This window comes from Malaclemys terrapin, chromosome 4 (assembly GCF_027887155.1).
Source record: "Malaclemys terrapin pileata isolate rMalTer1 chromosome 4, rMalTer1.hap1, whole genome shotgun sequence".
Taxonomy (NCBI): domain Eukaryota; kingdom Metazoa; phylum Chordata; order Testudines; family Emydidae; genus Malaclemys; species Malaclemys terrapin.
In genome coordinates this window covers 98,542,858-98,562,345 of record NC_071508.1, presented here as the reverse complement: position 1 = coordinate 98,562,345, position 19,488 = coordinate 98,542,858, and the positions used below count along the sequence as shown (strand labels likewise).

Below are 19,488 nucleotides of genomic sequence, written 5' to 3'. Positions count from 1 at the left end.
ATGCTGGGAGCCCCAGCTCAGGCCAGGATTCTCAGTGATTCTAGGCTCCCTGTCATGAAGGAAGAAGCCTTGTGGCCCTGGGCTTCTAGGCTCCCCGCTCTGTGCCCTGCTTCCAGACTTCCTCCTATGCAGCCAGGAGGCGTCTGAGAGCCCCAGCTTGAGGCAGGGCTTCCAGGCTCCTGTTAGTTCAGCAGGGAGCCTAGAAGCAGGGTTGCCAGGTCTCTTGGCAGCTCAATGAGCCTCACCATTGTTTTATGTTTTGTTTTGTTTTTCAAAATAAAATTTTGGAATAAAATTCCCCATTCTGTGGGAAATGTTAAGGTTTCATTTGTATGCAGAATGATTTTTTTTTTTTTTTTTTTGAACTTCAGCATTTCCCTCAGAACAGGAATCCCAAGTTCCTGTCAGGTTTAGTCAGCAATCTTGTTCCCATTCAAGCAGTTACATTTACAAAGTAGCTTGAAAATTCCTCAGTGTGGAAATTTCTATCCTCATGAATTGTGTTTTAAAGCAAAAAATGAATCAACAACAGCATGAAGCTACAAGTATACTTTTTTAAACCAACCTTAACAATTGTGGGTAAGGGTAATTAAGCACTGGAACAAATTACTTAGGGAGCTTGTGGAATCTCTGCCACTGGAAGTTGCTAAGAACAGGTTAGACAAACACCTGTTAGGGATTAGTCTAGATAATACTTAGTCCTGTCTCAGTGCCGGGGACTGGACTCGATGACCTATCGAGGTCCCTTCCAGTCCTACATTTCAATGATTCTGAGATTTCAAACAGTAGTGTACCGATAAATGGTGCTAATAATGCTGGTATTTAGGCTCCCATGCAGTTCTCTCAGAAGCCTACAAAGTTTGGTGCTATGTACTATAGATACCTGTCTTCAAAAATAACTCTACTTTTTTATGTTTGGAAACCTTGTGGGCATACATATATTTATTGAAATAAAATACTGTGTTTTTGTTATTTGTGAAGTGCTAATGAGGTTCTCAGCAGTATAAAAGACAGAATTTGGTCTCTGCCCTTCTGTTTCTCAGTCAGAATTTTCTATTGAAAGTAGGGCTGTCGATTGCAGTTAACTCATACCATTAACTGAAATAATATTAATCGCAATTAAAAAAAGTAATCGCGATTAATCACAGTTTTAATCACACTGTTAAACAAATAGAATACCAATTGAAATGTATTAAATATTTTTTGGATTTTTTTCTACATATTCAAATATATTGGTTTAAATTATGACAGAATACAAAGTGTACAATACTCTATATTATTATTTTTATTACAAATATTTGCACTGTAAAAATGATAAAAGAAAAAGTATTTTTCAGTTCACCTCATAGAAGTACTGTAGTGTAATCTCTTTATTGTGAAAGTGCAATTTACAAATGTAGGTTTTTGTTGTTTCTAACTGCACTCAAAAACAAAACAATGTAAAGTTTTAGCGGCTACAAGTCCACTCAGTCCTACTTCTTGTTCAGTCAATTGCCAAGACAAATAAGTTTGTTTACATTTATGGGAGATAATGCTGCCCGCTTAAGAACAGGCGTTCACATGTCATTTTTGTAGCCAACACTGCAACATATTTACATGCCAGTTATGCTAAACATTCGTGTGGTGCATGTTTTCAGAAGTCTTAAAAGAGCAACACTCCGATGCGGAAATTACAGAACCCGAACCACAAAAAAAGAAAATCAACCTTCTGCTGGTGGCATCTGATTGGGATGATGAAAATGAACGTGCGTCAGTCCACGCTGCTTTGCATCATTATCGAGCAAATGCCATCATCAGCATGGACACATGTCCGCTGGAATGGTGGTTGAAGCATGAAGGGACATACGAATCTTTAGCGCATCTGGCACATAAATATCTTGTGACGCTGGCTACAACAGTGCCATGAGAACACCTGTTCTCACTTTCAGGTGACATTGTAAACAAGAAGCAGACAGCATTATCTCCTCTAAATGTAAACAAATTTGTTTCTCAGAGTGATTGGCTGACCAAGAAGTAGGACTGACTGGACTAGTAGGCTTTAAAGTTTTACATTGTTTTATTTTTGAATGCAGTTATTTTTTGTACGTAATTCTGCATTTGTAAGTTCAACTTTTATGATAAAGATATTGCACTACAGTACTTGTTTTAGACTATTTCTTTTGTTTATTACAGTGCAAATATTATAATAAAAATAAATGTAAAGTGAGCACTGTACACTTTGTATTCTGTGTTGTATTTGAAATCATTATATTTGAATATGTAGAAAACATCCAAACATATTTAAATAAATGGTATTTTTATTAACAGCACAATTAATTTTTTTTAATTGCTTGACACCCCTAATTGAAAGTAAAATGTTACAAAGAGGAAAACAATGAGGAATTGGATCTGATGTTTCTGTGAATAACTCCTCCAGTTGGATGTATATTTATTTTTGTATTTAGGATGATTAATTGAAGTCTAAAATGCTCAGAACATTTGGCACAGGTATTCACTAACCCAGAATGCTTGTCTTAATGTTTCTAAGCTATGAGAGATGAGCCAAGAAAATCAGATTCTGCTGTCTCTCCTTCACCTTCCCCCCCTTCCTGCAACAAGAGCCGTAACCTTCTCTCCATTACCAGTAACTCACTTCACTTCCAGTGCTAACCTGAGTTTGAGGAAGAAGAGAACCGAGGAAGAGTTCCCTCTCATAGTGAGCAGAGAGCCTCACTCTCCCTGTCTGCTTTCCCTTGGTTCGATGAGCATGTAGATTTAATTTGGACCAAAACAATCAGACATAGATGCCATAGTGGTTAAATTTGGAGGCCAAAACATTATTAAAAACCCTTAACCAATGGAAAACCACTCCCCAGAATACCCAGTAGACTGTTCCAGTGCAGACTTCAACTGGGTACCAAAGGCTGAGATTCTACAAACCTGAGGACAGGTGTGCGACCATTGCGCCTCCTGCACCCTCAGACCTGCCCAGGGACCTCTGCTGAAAGCCAGAATTCACATAGTGGGTCGGTGAGATGACAGAGCCAAAAATGGCTACTCACCAGTAGCAAAAGCAAACAAACCATTCCCCTTCTTTCACCTTGGCAGGCAAGAGCCAATCAGTTGGTCCCTCATGGGCCTGTTGTCCGGTGTCAGCAGGAGTGGGGGGTTAAGCTCCATTACCTGGATGCCATGAGATAACCTGCCACTGAGCCACATGGGGAGGCAGGGGAAAAGGTAGCAGGGAAACAAAAAGAAACACCACCCTCCCTCATACATGCGGTAGCTGTGTTCCCCTGGCCACCAGACCTGTATAAAACTCACCCACACTAGCAATGTGAGCACAGTTTCCAGTTTTTTGTTTTGTTTTTGTATAGTTTTAGAACATATTGATGCCTTTTTTATTTTTCATGCAGATATGAAGTTTTAAAATACATCTTAAAATACAGTCTAATATTATTTTCTCTTTAGTTAATGTCAAATCTGTTCAATAATAATGCGGTTTTAAGATAAATGAAGTTTTAACCAAAGCATCCGAGCCTCTTATTTAACTATTTTCAAACATTAGAATCAGCAGTTAGAAGTAGGCAACAGTTATCCTATTCTTCACTACTGTCAGGATGAAGAAATTTTCAGAATATTGATTTATCGTGTTGTTATGGTGTGACTCAATGGGTTTCAGAGATTAACATAAAGTAGAGCTTTGTTAATCTGCCCATCTCTCATCCATATATTTTATATCTGGGTTAAAAAAAAAACTGGTTTTTGCTCTCTACCAAGGCTTAATAGCTGATATGGCACTATAGTGCGGTGTTGTATTATTAACACTTTTTTTTACAATATACTAGAGTACTCTTCTTAGTACACGTCAAAACGAATGAATAAAGTATATCTTGCAGTGCATTTCCCCCGTTCTTTTGGTTGTTCACTTACACACTAATTCATAACTACCCCAATGGATATCCTAGTCTTGGTGCAAATTAGTGAGGTTTTACTGTAACTTCTAGTTCAGCATCTGAAAAATTAACTTCAGATTCTTATTTTTCACAACCTTTAACAAATGTACCCTTAAAAATCTAAACGTTGTTCTTGTCATTAAAATGTTCTTTCGGCTCAAAGTGCTGACCTTTCAGGATATGCACAAAGTGTTCTAAAACAGAGTTCTGAACATTTGCCATGAAACCACTGTCCTAGGCTGATAAATGGATTGGAAATAAGCTACCCAATCGTGGGAATGGGCCATTAATTTTAATCAAAGGTGATGCAGAAAGGCGAATGGGATGCATGACAATGTCAACAGCCCAGTAGATGTTAAGAGTCCACACAGCCTTCCTTGTTACTTGGTTGTGCAATTAGTTGAGGTTGGGTGAAGACAGAAAGCCATGTCTGGAATTGAATGACCAGGTCACTCCAAAATCTAATGGAGAAATGTTGTTTCAGAAATACCAGTCTAATGGCACTAGAAGTCAAGGACAACAACTAGAAAGTATTGAAGTTTTTTTTTTTTTCTTTTTAAGGCATGGGTTGATGTTTTTTTCTATTTTTTCTTTTTTTAGTCTTGCTTGCTCCCTGTCATGGTTCTGGAAATTGTCAGATATTGCTTAAAAGAAGCTTTGGTATTTACAAAGGATAAAGAATTACAAACAGACTTAAATCTTGAAGGCAATGTACTTTTAAATTTATGTACTACTGAATTGTAAAATTTGGCAAATTCTACATAATGCAAGAGAAATAAAACTCTGTGTCTTCTCTTTTTTCTTTTATAGCTTTCCAATTGGAAGATAAAGTTTTATAATTACTTTAGACAGACATCAATATAAAATAAAGCAACTATAGAATATGTACATTTGTGGCATTAGTAGAAAGCTGTTCAGGTTAATTCTAATGTGAGATACTTCTTTCAATAAGCAAATATATTTCTTTATTTTGAACATTTTTTCGGTTACAAAGTACTGTATGACAGCTTGAATTAATGATGTTTATAATGAAGACATAAAAATGCAGAGACGACAAAGAAGCATTTTTATATCCGTGCTTCAGGTTTGCTAAGAAGGTTCATTTAATCTGACACAGCATTGCATACATATGAAAGATATGTATGACTGCATTAGTAATTCTTGCACTTTTATTTAAAAGAAAATTAATTATACTGCTGTCTCGTTAATAGAATAGTATTATAAATAATAGTATTTGTTCTCTATGCAGCTGAAGAACAGCTTCGTGCAAAGGGTTATGACAAAACACCAGATTTTATTTTAGAAGTGCCGGTAGGTAAGTCCTTAAAGTTTTTTCTATTAGTATTTATTGTGCTTATATTAAGATGTTAACATTACTTAATGATAAGGCAGGAAAAACTAGATTATATTTTAAAATATTACTGTAAATATTATTATGCATGTTATACTTTATACATTAAAATATTATCATAAAATATTGTTTTTAGGGATTTGCAGTAGTAACTCAATAACTGTAAGAAGTGTTTTTTGGAAAGTGGGGGGCTTAAGTAACGTCCCTGTACCTCAAACCTGAACTGACCACCATCTGAGGCGGAGATCAGAACCATTTATAATGGTCTATCCCCAGAAACTCATGGATCCAGTCAAACGCCAAAACATCTTTTGGGTAATGCCCCCCCACCAAAAGGCCATGGAATGGAAGATCCAGCAAATCAGTTAAACCAATTATTTGCCTCATTTTGGCATCCACACCCTCCTCATTGCCCCCACAGATCTCCATGGGTCCTTAATAGCCTGAAAGAGAAGAATCAGGAAGGAAGAAAATTTTGTCAATGGAGAAAAACTGGTAGATGTAGGTAAGTTCTAGCATTCCCATCCTACCGGTGATGAGGGTAATATAAGCATCTAGCTCGTCAGACACAAGGAATTCTCAGACTTAACAGCTGTTAGATGGAAAAAGTAAGAATTTTGTCTTCTCTGTGATGGGGTTCTACAAACTCCTCACTGAGGCAGAGAAAAGGCTGCAGCAGTACTGGGCCAGGAAAGCTATGCCCCTCAGGTATGGCTGAGTATGCTCCTGGGGAAAAGGAGCAGTATAAAAAGAGCTCCAGCCACTGAGGCATGGGGGAGGAGAGAAACCTCATAGACTTTAAGGACCATTATGATCGTCTAGTCTGACCTCCTGCACAACGCAAGCCACAGAATCTCAACCACCCATTCCTATAATAAACCCCTAACCTATGTCTGAGCTATTGAACCTCAAATCATGGTTTAAAGACTTCAAGGTGCAGAGAATCCTCCAGCAAGTAACCCAGGCCCCATGCTGCAGAGAAAGGCGAAAACCCTCCAGGGCCTCTGCCAGTCTGACCTGGAGGAAAATTCCTTCCCGACCCCAAATATGGTGATCAGCTAAACCGTGAGCATGTGGGCAAGACTCACCAGCCAGACACCCAGGAAAGAATTCTCTCTAGTAACTCAGATCCCACCTCATCTAAAATCCCATCACAGGCCATTGGGCATATTTACCGCTAATAGTCAAAGATCAATTAATTGCCAAAATTAGGCTATCGCATCATACCATCCTCTCCATGAATTTATCAAGCTTAGTCTTGAAGCCAGATATGTCTTTTGCCCCCACTGCTCCCCTTGGGAGGCTGTACCAGAACTTCACTCCTCTGAGGGTTAGAAACCTTTGTCTAATTTCAAGGCTAAACTTTCTGACGGCCAGTTTATACCCATTTATGCTTGTGTCCACATTGGTACTCAGCTTAAATAATTCCTCTCCCTCCCTGGTATTAATCCCTCTGATATATTTATAGAGAGCAATCATATCTCCCCTCAGCCTTCTTTTGGTTAGGCTAAACAAGCCAAGCTCTTTGAGTTTCCTTTTATAAGACAGGTTTTCCATTACTCCGATCATCCTAGTAGCCCTTCTCTGTACCTGTTCGAATTCATCCTTCTTAAACATAGGAGACCAGAACTGCACACAGTATTCCAGATGAGGTCTCACCAGTGCCTTGTATAACGGTACTAACACCAGATCGTGCCAAAGAAACATCTATACACGCTCGTGCTCCACACTCTTTACTTCCTCACCCTCGTGTCCCGCTCTGACACAAAGTGGTCAACCTCCTCCTGGCCCTGGCTAAAACGGCCATTTATAAAACCAGGGAGAGGAGGTTGGCCGATGGGTCTCCTGTGACTATGGGGCCTATTTTCAATCCTCCATCTGCTCACACATCCAGGCAGAGTTCCTCTGGGCGGCGTCCACTGGCTCCCTTGATGCCTTCGAGGAGCAGTGGGCGCTGTCTGGGGTTCTCTGCTCGGTGTCCCCGTCAGATTCCCTTTGTTTGACCCTTTGACCTCACTCCCGTCCCTGTTATCTCATTAGCTGTCCCCCCGAATTATTTGGTTTCCAGGCCCTTAGGCTGGGGGGAGGTTCTTTAGCAGTGCCTGCCCACTTCCTGGTTTCCAATAGGATAACGGTACTAACACCTCCTTATCTCTATTAGAAATACCTCGCCTGATACATCACAAGACCGCATTAGCTTTTTTTCACAGCCATATCACATTGGCGGCTCATAGTCATCCTGTGATCAACCAATACTCCAAGGTCCTTCTTCTCCTCTGTTACTTCCAACTGATGTGTACCCAGCTTATAACAAAAATTCTTGTTATTAATCCCTAAATGCATGACCTTGCACTTTTCACTATTAAATTTCATCCTATTGCTATTACTCCAGTTTACAAAGTCATCCAGATCTTCCTGTATGACATCCCGGTCCTTCTCTGTATAGGCAATACCTTCTAGCTTTGTGTCATCCGCAAACTTTATTAGCACATTCCCACTTTTTGTGCCAAGGTCAGTAATAAAAAGATTAAATAAGATGGGTCCCAAAACCAGTCCCTGAGGAACTCCACTAGTAACCTCCCTCCAGCCTGACAGTTCACCTTTCAGTATGACCCTTTGTAGTCTCCCCTTTAACCATATCCTTATCCACTTTTAAATTTTCATATTGATCCCCATCTTTTCCAATTTAACTAATAATTCCCTATGTGGAACCGTATCAGATGCCTTACTGAAATTGAGGTAAATTAGATCCACTGTGTTTCCTTTGTCTAAAAAATCTGTTAACTTCTCAAAGGAGGAGATCAGGTTGGTTTGGCATGATCTACCTTTTGTAAAACCATGTTGTATTTTTTCCCAATTACCACTGACCTCAATGTCCTTAACTACTTTGTCCTTCAAAAAATTTTCTAAGACCTTGCATACTACAAATGTCAAACTAACAGGCCTATAGTTACCGGGATCACTTTTTTCCCCTTTCTTACAAATAGGAGCTACGTTAGCAATTCTCCAGTCATATGGTACAACCCCTGAGTTTACTGATTCATTAAAAATTCTTGCTAATGGGCTTGCAATTTCATGTGCCAGTTCCTTTAATATGCTTGGATGAAGATTATCTGGGTCCCTCGATTTAGTCCCATTAAGCTGTTTAAGTTTGGCTTCTACCTCGGATGTGGTAATATCTACCTCCATATCCTCATTCCCATTTGTCATCCTGCCATTATCCCTAAGCTCCTCATTAGCTTCATTAAAGATTGAGGCAACGTATTTGTTTAGATATTGGGCCACGCCTAGATTATCCTTAACCTCCACTCCATACTCAGTGTTTAGCGGTCCCACTTCTTCTTTCTTTGTTTTCTTCTTCTTTATATGGCTATAGAACCTTTTACTATTGGTTTTAATGCCCTTTGCAAGGTCCAACTCTACATGGCTTTTGGCCTTTCTCACTTTATCCCTACATGTTCTGACCTCAATAAGGTAGCTTTCCTTGCTTATCCCTCCCATCTTCCACTCCTTGTAGGCTTTCTGCTTTTTCTTAATCACCTCTCTGAGATGCTTGGTCTATAACTCCTGCCTATGAATATTTTCCCCTTTCTTGGGATTCAGGCTTCTGATAGTTTCTGCAACTTTGACCTGAAGTAATTCCAGGCCTCCTCCGCCTGTAGATCTACAAGTTCTTCAGTCTAATCCGTTGTGCCAGCCTCCATCCTAGAAGTCTATTTCCCTCCCTACTCAGGTGAAGGCCATCCCGAGAGAACAGTCCTCTGTTCATGAATGCCTTCTAGTGGCCATACATCCCAAAGCCCTCCTTATAGCACTACTGCCTGAGCTATCTGTTGATCATCATAATCTGCCATTTCTAGCAGGAGCACTTCCCTAAGAGAGGCAGAAAAAGAGCTCTTACTGAGGAGGTCTAACTGTGAATCTTTCTTCCTCCTCCTTCAAGATATCACCGTAGAGGCAGGGAGAATCCTGTTCAGGGGCACCAGAGGGTTGCATTCATCAGCCCTGAGACTCTGGGAGTTTGGAGCAAAGGACTGTAACATGACAGCAGCCATACCCCAAACTGAGACATTGGATGGGGTAGCAAGTGACCCAAGGGAAGGTGAACTAGAGGTGAACCAAGCATAGGCCAGCCCATGCTGTCATACTTTCAGGGCCCTGAACCGGGCAGAGCAGAGGATCTTGGTTCCCCTATCCATCTCAGATTCCCCTACACCTAGCCCTGGGACTGGCAGAGCCAGGGGTTCACCGACAAAGAAGCTGACCCAGTTGAACCCCATCCAGGAATCCCAGACACACTAGGTGAAAAGAGAGACTGTGGCAGCAGGCCCAGACCACTAGGCCTGTTGACCAAACCAGCAACCCCACTATGTCTTCCATAATAGCAGTTGCTGAGTGACCCTTCGTGAGTCACCACCTTAACCAAGAAGAGTTATTCCACACATTTTCAGAATCTAGCACCTCCCTTTTCAACGATATGTCAATGTGTTTTTCAGAAAAAATCAGGAACAAATGGAAGCACTATATGAGAACTGAGCCATTATCTGTGACTCAGATTTTTGCCTTTCTTGGTGTTTCGAGCATCTAGGACTCTTACTAGCAAAATCATCAACATCTGCTTTGATGAGACAGATCTATCATCATTTACTCTGTATTTAAGGTATAATCACTCAACACAACATTCTTCTCCACTGTGTAATCACTCTTTTATGAGAAAGCATTTTGAAAAGATCCAAAGGGATATCTTCCACTCCACCTAAATATTTTCAATATTCTGGACTCCTCCCACTCCGTTTTCAAGAACAGAGATGGTGCTGGTGGCACCAATAGATGACCATGGACAAAAGCCATACATCAAAGCTCAAACAACTGGACCTCTCCACAGTATTTGATACATTCAACCATGATAGTCTGCTGTCCCACCACAGAGACTTGGCAGGATTACGCTGAGATGGCTTAATTACGTGCTGTCAGGCCACACTCATAAAGTTGCAATGAACACCAGCTCCTTCTCTTCTAAAGCTCTTATCCGTTCAGTTTCATGGATCTGTCGTCTCACCAGTCTTGTTAAACCTATTAAGAAGATTGTGAAACAGCACTGACTAAAAATCTAGCAAAAAAATGATATCTAGCTATTAATCTCTTTCATATCAAACACAAACATCACCATCTCCCAGCTATCCAGCATCCTGGCTGTGATGAAGAGCAACTGGCTGCAGTTAAAACATTGGAAGGCTAAAGGAAATGTTGGTTAGGAAAGGCAAGTACTTTGGAAAACTTGCTAGCTCTGTAACATCACCTCTTTGGTTGGTTAAAAGAGTCCATGGATTTGCTGTCTGTCTGTACGCCTCACTGCCTCTATGAATCCCAATAGCTGTATAGAGCACCTTTTTTACTCCCCATCTATGGCTGGCAGGAAGACAACTAATTCCCTGTCTTATCAGACTTTGAGATGGCCATGGAAATGCATATTTACTTGCTAACTGTGATTCTCTATTTAGATATAAAAAGGCAAACTTTTTAAAATGCTACAATTGATGTAGAATACAAGAGCCTGTCTGGCTTTGCAGCACAAACTTCTGAGAACACATCGCCCAAAGTCAAACTTAATGTTTTGTTCCTCAGGCACTAGTAAGCTAGACACTACAGTCATAGGTGCTATAAAAAACTCTACAAAAGAAAGCTCTTCAAAGCTCTTCATGGCATTGTCCCAAGTTACCTGGAAGAAGACCGGCTCATCTTATATGGGCATAACTTCCCACTGGAAAAATTGGTCAACCTCAGGAGTGAAACCTTGTTTGTGCAGGAGATGGGCCTCTCATGGTGACTGGCGCATGGTTTGGAAGTTTGCTCCTGGAAAACACCATGAACCGCAGTGTCTTCGGAGAAAAACGGAAAAGTCACTTCTTTGACATATCCTTCCTACATTGATAGCACAGAACACATCCCCACAAAGGTGACTCCAAAGAGAAAAGGGAGAAATATATATGTATGTACGGTTCATAATTTTCAACACTGCGTGGTGTTTGTGTTGCTTGTCTGCTCCCTCTCGTACCCCAACATACAGTGCTGAAAAGTTTCTGCTGCAGTAGCTCACCTACATGCCTCTGCATTCGCCAGTTGTTTCCATCCCCTTTCCTGACACCTAAGAGGGAGAGTAAGGGGGAAATGGGTATAGCTGTACTTCTGTCCTTAGTATTCTGGCTCCTTTTTCATTGAGCAACTGTTTGTACTGGCTTACGTGCATTCAAAGGAATTTTGGAGCACACGGTAATTAAAGTTAAATTGAGAGAATTGTAGGTAAACATTACTGTTTGGTTCTAAGATTTTTGTTTCAAAAAATATTCATTGCAAATGTTTGAAAGATGGTTTACAAGTATACAGCTGTGCCTCAAGTATAAGTCATATGGTAGCTTCTTTGACTAATGTAGAACTTTACAAATCTTTGTTATGGTCAGATTTTCGGAGCTTGCATTCATTTTATATTAGTAATGCTTTGTCCCCCTAGCTGTTGAAGGACATATAATTCACTGGATTGAAAGCAAAGCTTCATTTGGTGATGAATGTAGTCACCAGGCCTATCTGCACGACCAGTTCTGGAGCTACTGGAATAGGTAGGTTTCCATTATTTTTCTTCATAGATGAAGAGTACTAAGTTAAAAGCTTATAAGAATTTCTGTAGCTGGAAAAAATGGTGGTAGCTTTTATTTGTGTTTTTTTCATTAAACCATGTGAGTCAAATGTATACTGGGAATCTAACATATTGCAGTTTGGAATCAAAGTTCCTGAATCAAGGTAAAATGCATAAATATCTGTTGTTTCAAATTCTCATAATGATTGTCATTTAAAATCATTTATTTCTGTCTTAGAGATATAATTACCGTAGTAGACATTGTAGTTAACTGTTTTGCAAGAGGAACAAAGCATCTCAATTCAATTTCTCCAAGATAAAGAGGGAAATGTTATCGATACTATTTGTGAAGACTTTCAATAGTTGTAAGACAGCCAAGATATCAGATTACAGTGTACCCAGTTCCATCTAGATTGTATTACAAGCAGGCTTCCCAAATCAGGAATTAGATTGTCCAATGACTGCTGTTTATGGCCCTTTTTTCCTTTGTATTCATAAGGAAGTGCATAACACTCTTAGTAGGAAAAGAAGATGGAATAAATAGCTGCATGGGTGTTAGAGAAAAACAATTACTTTATGCTTCACAAAATTTTTAGATGGAGGGGACAACATGTTGTTAGGATAAAAAGATATTTTCTCCTAAAGAATGTTTAGTAAAAGTAGTACAGTAACTCCTCCTAAGTTTACTGGTATGGAACAGTAACTCCTCACTTAATGTTGTAGTTACGTTCTTGAAAAATGCAACTTTAAGTGAAACGATGTTAAGCGAATCCAATTTCCCCATAAGAATTAATATAAATAGGGGGGGTTAGGGTCCAGGGCAGCTTCCCCTACTCTGCAAGCACCAGAGGGGGGGGGCGGTTCAACCTTCAGCCCGCCCACTCCACTTCTTCCCCCAAGTCCCCACCCTTACCCGCCTCTTCTCCCCCCCACCTCCTTCCCTCTTTACTTCACTTGCTGCGTCCTGGCTCCTCCCCCCTCCCTCCCCTCCCTTCTAAACCCCACAAGCCAGCTGATTGCCACATAGGGGAGGGAGGGGGGAGGCGCGCCAAGTCCTCGCTCCTCCCCCCTCTCTCTTCTGCTGGGGCAATCAGCTGGCTTGCCACGTTCGGGAGGGAGGGGGAGCCTGCGCACCGAGTCCTCGCTCCTTACCCCTCCCTCCTGCTTCCAAAACGCCGCAGCCAGCTGATTGCCCTGATCAGGGGGGAGGCAGGAGGAGCAAGGACTCGGCACACCTCCACTCCCTCCCCTGCCTCCTGCCGGCGGCAATCAGCTGGCTTGCAGTGTTTTGGAGGGAGGGGGGAGGAGCAAGAACTCGGCACGCAGGCTCACCTCTCCCTGCCCTGCCTCCTTAACACTGCAAGCCAGCTGATTGCCGAGGCAGGAGAGGGAAGGGGGAGGTGCGCCACGTCCTCTCTCCTCCCCCCACCCCTGCCTGCGGCAATCATCTGGCTTGCAACGTTCAGGGGGCAGGAGGGAGCGGGGAGAAGCGAGGACTCGGTGCGCAGGCTCCCCCTCCCTCCCCTGCCTCCCGAACTCCGGAAGCCAGCTGATTGATTGCCGCCAGCAGGAGGGAGGGGGAGCCTGCGCGCCAAGTCCTCGCTCCTCCCCTCTCCCTCCTGCCTGGGGCAACCAGCTGGTTTGCCGCGTTCAGGAGGCAGGGGACGGAGGGGGAGCCTGCACGCTGAGTCCTCGCTCCTCCCCCCCTTCCTCCTGCCTCCAAAATGCCGCAAGCCAGCTGATTGCCGCGGGCAGGAGGCGGGAGAGGAGGGGGAAGGTGCTGATCTGCAGAGTCTGCCAGTGGGCGGGAGGCACTGGGTAGGGGAGGGGGGCCGTAGGGAGGCTGCCAGCTGTAGAGAAAGCAGGCAGCCAAACAACATGAAGCATTGCACAACTTTAAATGAGTATGCTCCCTAATTGATCAGCAACGTAACAACGAAACAACGTTAAGCGAGACGACTTTAAGTGAGGAGCTACTGTACTTGGTTTTCCTTCACTTTTATCCTCACAACAGTCCTCATCATTAGCAGCTATAATGAGTTAAATTTGCCTTTTGCAATAAAACATACCATTACAGAAAGGAAGTTGCTATGATTATTTATTTTTGTGCTGTACATGGCATCTGGCCTATTTAGTTTTGGGGTGTAGCAAAACTCTTCAGAATAATTTCTACCCTTTGAGTCTGATGTCACCTGCAGAAGCACCCTTTTACTTAGACCAGTCAACCAACAGATAGTATTTTAGTTTTGTTTTGTATATTTTAACTAGGTACCTGTTCATTTTGACATAGTAAAAATAGTGAGAACAACATTTCTTACTGTGTTGGAAAATAAGTACATTTAAGGTTGTGTTGCCAAAATTAGGATGATTGGACTTTTTTAACAATAATACTACTTTGTTTCAGCTTGAAATTATGCTAATACTGAAAATTACTGTAAATATATTTCATTGTGCTATACTTTCAGTTCATCTGAAGAAATCTAGAAGTCCCATTACCCAGTCTAGGGTTGATTATTCTGTGAAGTAAGAATGTAATGCCACCTTGATTAAAGAAACTGGACAGACTCTATTGTTACTTTGTGTAAGGACTGTAACAATCAGTTATAGCCACATTAGTAGACACTACTGCAGTACACTAACAAGTACATAGATATCAACAAGAGACAGATTAAATAATAATTAGTATGTGTACTGTGGATGACTTAATGCAAGTACATATAAAGTCAAATATAACAATTTACTTTTTCCATCGTTTGCAAGCCTGGATACTGCATCTCTAGACTCTGTAATACAATTTCTGGAGAGTCCCAGGGGAAAACTTGACACTGTTATTAGCTGAAGTAACTTTACTATATATGAAGAAGACACTAGCAAAATGTCGTCTTTGACACTGATATTAGAATAATGATAATTCCACATAATGAGAGAGAAGCATTTCTTCTTCTCTGTTTGAATATGAATAGCAAGTCTTCCCTCCAATGAATTCTTTTTCCCCTTTAATTGTAATCTAAATGTAATCTCTAATCCTGTGCTTATATGTAAAAAGAGAACATGAATAAATAAGAACAAATTTCCTGTAAGTATTTTTAAAGTAATATCTACACTTTTGAAATGTAAATTGACATTCATTTCTAATTAATACGTTAAGCCTGATATTAAATCACCTGTTTACATCTATAATCATAATGGTAAAATGAAAATAATCTTTAAAGCCCTTGTGGCTTGTTAGGTTACAGAGACTCACCTCGAGACTGTCACTTGATGAGGTGGGATATCACTGAGAACAACCCTCCTGCCAGAACAGGCGCCCCTCCACTCCTATCTTGCTGAGTTAGACACTCCAGTCAGCTCCAGCACAGACCCAGAGGTTGGGCCATGCCTCTCTGCAGTTCACTGAAACTGAGATTCACTCAGCCCAGGGGCTTCTCAGTTAACAGGGACTTTCCCAGTGTTCAGCCTTTCTGGGAGCCTGAACCCCAAGTAAATCTGTTTTACTCTGTATAAAGCTTATATAGGGTAAATACATAAATTGTCTGCCCTCTTTTACACTGATAGAGAGATGCACAGCTGTTTGCTCTCCCAGGTATTAATCACTTTCTCTGGGTTTATTAATAAACAGAAGTGATTTTATTAAGTTTAAAAGTAGGATTTAAGTGGTTTCAAGTAATAACAGACAGAACAAAGTAAGTCACCAAGCAAAATAAAGCAAAAACATGCAAGTCTAAGCCTATACATTAAGAAACTGATTACAGGTAATATCTCACCCTCAGATAAGCTTCTTTCACAGACTAGACTCCTTCCTAGTGTGGGCCCAATTTTTTCCCCTGGTACAGTGCTTCTTAGTTTCAGCAGACATCTCAGGTGGTAAGCAGGGTTTTTCTCATTACTGGCAGCCCCTTTTGTCCTGTTCCACCCCCTTTTATAGCTTTGGCACAAGGCAGGAATCTTTTGTCTCTCTGGGACCCAACCCCTCCTTCTAAATGGATTTAAGATGGATTTCATTATCATTTCATTTCATTATCAGGTGACGTGGCCACATGTCGCTGTAAGTCCCCTAGTCTCCATTCCCCATGGGCTGGCCCACAGATACACAGGAAGGCTTTCAAGTAACTAAGGCCATTTAACACTGATTGTTTCTGGAGCACCCTTAATAGCCTCCACTTAATATGTTTACATCAGTGATACAAGTTTATATCTTATTCTCCTAACTCCAGATACAGATATAATACATGCAAACAAATAGGATGAACACACTAAAGCTTTCTAATGACACCATACAAGGGGTATTTAGCGTAAAGCATATTCCAGTTGTCATATTCATAAGCATATTTCCATAAAGCATATGGAGTGCAACGTCCCACCGATGGAACCAAAAAGTGTGTTTGATAAGAAAGGTAGAAATTTATAGGATTCAGTTCAGATCACATACCATTTAGTATTTGTTTTTTGTTTCATGGATTAGAAATTGACTATCAGGATTTATCACACAAGAAAAAAATGGAAATTGGAACATCAGAATGATAATCCTTTTTTCTACTAAGTTGTTTGAAAGAGCTTGACATCTGTTCATCCAAAGAATGTTTAAGTAATAATTTTATCAGTTTGGTTGAAGTAAAGGAAAATCATTTTGCGAGTATGTTGAAATCATGCATTTTTATAAGAGCATCACTAGTCTCCAATAGTATGTGGGCTTAGAAGGTTGTACCAGTGAGTTGAAACCTAGTGGTTTGACAACCAGATTTAGAGGAAACCTTGGGAGTTGCATTTGTCAAGTAGCTAGGAAAACTGTTCATGCATACCCAGTATCCAAAGCTTCATTGGCAGCCCAAACATAAAGAACTGAAAGGTCATTCTTCTTCCTGCAGTATGATGGTTTGTTGACATATTTTGACACACTGGTACAATGCTGAAAGGTTTTGACCTTACTGCAACACTGGGAGACTTAGGGTCAGTTTAGCTATCTGACGCTTGTAGAATTTCACACATGCTAGAATTTGTTTTGTTTTTTGTTTTTTTTGTTGGTTTGTTGTTGGATTTTTTGTTTTGTTTTTTTTGGGCTCCTCCGTCAGAATTAGTAAACGAGTTTTAGAAAATCGACATGAATGGTCTTAGAGTTTATGATCACTTTTTATTATTCAACCAAATTATCCTTGTCTAAACAGAAAATATTGTACATTCAACAATTTACGACTCAAACATTCTTTTTATAAGAGTAATTAATTTAGTTTTCATAAAGTCTGTCTGTTAATTTTAATAGCAAGAAGTGAAGATAGTCTTATTAGTAGACACAAAAAAAGCATTTCTAAACTAAAAGGAGAGCCAGTTGTTTAAAATTGTCAGTTAACCAGTGCACCAGCTTTGTAAAGAAATCAAGAATATCAGTATCTGTCCTTTTGATCATACAAAATAATCAATATGTGCACACAAACATACATGTGCATTTTATAAAAGGGAAGATCCCACATGTACCTTATTTTCAACAACGTTATACATAAATCCTTGTTGTGGCCATATTGTTTAATGAGATTTACAAAAATATCAACACATATTCTGACTAATCATGTAGTTTGTGCAAAGAATTTGTTCAAAACAAGTAGCCCAAAATAATTTGTTTCAGTGTTTGGGCAATAGTCTTATCCTTAACAAGATGATTTAGAGTGTTGGACATGTGGTTTCACTGAGAAATATCTACATCTTGTGTTGACAACTACTACAGTTGTATTAATTTCCAGGATCATTTTAGATTGTTTCACTGTGTATCAAAAATCACTTGTGCATTGCCAAAGCAAAGAGGGAACAAATCCACATAACATTTAGATTAAAATTTAAATGTGAATGATAAATGTCAATTAAACATGAATTACAATGTATTTTTCCATATAAAATGTTTTATAGCTATATCTCAAATTAGGATTTTCATTATAAATGGATTAGAACCTATCCTCCTTTGACTGCTGGATTATTGCATTCTCAGCTTTTACAGTAGTATACAGGGCACTATATATCTTTGTTTGAATTATTTTTCTTTATATTTTTCTCCACTCTTTCAGATATTGTTATGTCACTGGAGACTATCACATAGTCCAGATAGAGCTCTTTCAGCTTCCACATACATTACCGCAAGGCTTCAGCTCCAATTTCCCTGGTATTTCTCATTCAGATTAGACAAGCATCTAAGTTTATGTACGATATGAGCTGACAGCATAGATCCTGCTATGTTTGCCAAAGGCCTGGTCACAGACACTCCACTATGTCAAAGAATGTCAGTCCTCACAGACCTTACCTTTCAGAACTCCTTGTAATTTTTAATTGACATTTACATCTGACATTTTCAATGTATTTCTTATTGTTGAGTCTTTATCTACCTAGGAATATCTTTAAAAAACTTCTGTAAACTATTACATCATATATTTTAATTTAACAAGGCCAGGTTGCTTGCTGAAACTCAAGAATAACTAAATTTACTCCCCCCCCCCCCCCCCCCCGCCATGTAATTCTGTAATTGCTCTTCTAATCCATTTGAAGTGACAATTGGGCAGGGTATTGAGAATGTGGAAGGAGCATTAACTTGTAGTATAAATATACAAAACATAATTGTGTTTATTGTTGGCCTCCCTCTGTGTGCAATAAAGATACGATAATCTTCTGAAAAATTGTGTATACTACTACACACACATACATAAACAGAACACTTTAAATAAAACAAAGCTTAGAATATGCAGTGTACTTGCATATTGTATAATGTGGTGTATTTTCTCAAAAACTGAAACTTTTTCATTTTAGTTTCAAAGATGAAAAACTTAATATATTAATATAAGTATAATTATCCATCTACTAGAATTTAGAATAAGGAAGTACAGTTGATAATAAATGTCAAAAAGCACAGAACTAACAGAAGCATTTTGTCACAAATAATGCTGCTTTTCCTCTAATTAGTTAATTTACATTTTACAAATTAAGGACAAAATTCAGACAGAAAATAATCTAGTAGTATATCATAGCTTTACTGACCTGTATTTGTATCTGCCAAATTTAAGTTAATTAGAAATGTAGATGCTGTTTGTTTTATCTGTCAAAAAGCTCATCTTACCCCCAAAAAAAAAAAATCAAGACACACTTTTCTCCCCAACATTTATCATCTAAATAATAGTCTTGCCAAGATGGCAGCCTCATAATAAACTCTTTTCAGTGGAGTGATGGGTAATGAAGCTTGCTTGTGAAGGCAGCGAAAAATGTTGTCTAGCCAAATGTGTGAATATGATGGCTAGAGAATCAGTGGACTTTCTCAGTCATCAATCTTTTTAGTAGCCTCTTATACATCTGAATATTTTGATAGATGATCTAATAATTGAGTTATCTATCTTTCTAACTATCAGAGTTGCATAAAAATTATTCTCACATGCTACTGAATATTAAATATATTAGGCTTTCAATAAATTTTTCAAAAAAGGGCCAAAAGGTGGAAGAATTTTCTTATAAACACATCTTTATGTATTAATATTCAATGACTATATCTGGAGTATAAAATTACTTGTATAAATATAAGAAAAAAAGTAAATAAAGTCAAAAGC

General features: G+C 39.5%; 1 protein-coding gene across 10 annotated transcripts in view; it reads left to right on the top strand.

Annotated features, from left to right (window-relative positions):
* CDIN1 (CDAN1 interacting nuclease 1) overlaps nucleotides 1–19,488 on the top strand; it is a 181,088-nt gene that overhangs the window by 88,378 nt on the left and 73,222 nt on the right. For 6 of the 10 annotated variants that reach the window (XM_054027936.1, XM_054027944.1, XM_054027945.1 and 3 more), the window contains 2 exons: nucleotides 5,185–5,250; nucleotides 11,795–11,900. In XM_054027936.1, coding sequence (XP_053883911.1) covers nucleotides 5,185–5,250; nucleotides 11,795–11,900 — 172 coding nt within the window. Of the gene's footprint in view, nucleotides 1–5,184; nucleotides 5,251–5,707; nucleotides 5,782–11,794; nucleotides 11,901–14,382; nucleotides 14,978–17,967; nucleotides 18,393–19,488 lie in introns of those variants that run through there. The other 4 variants (XM_054027937.1, XM_054027941.1, XM_054027942.1 and 1 more) reach the window with 4 other exon arrangements.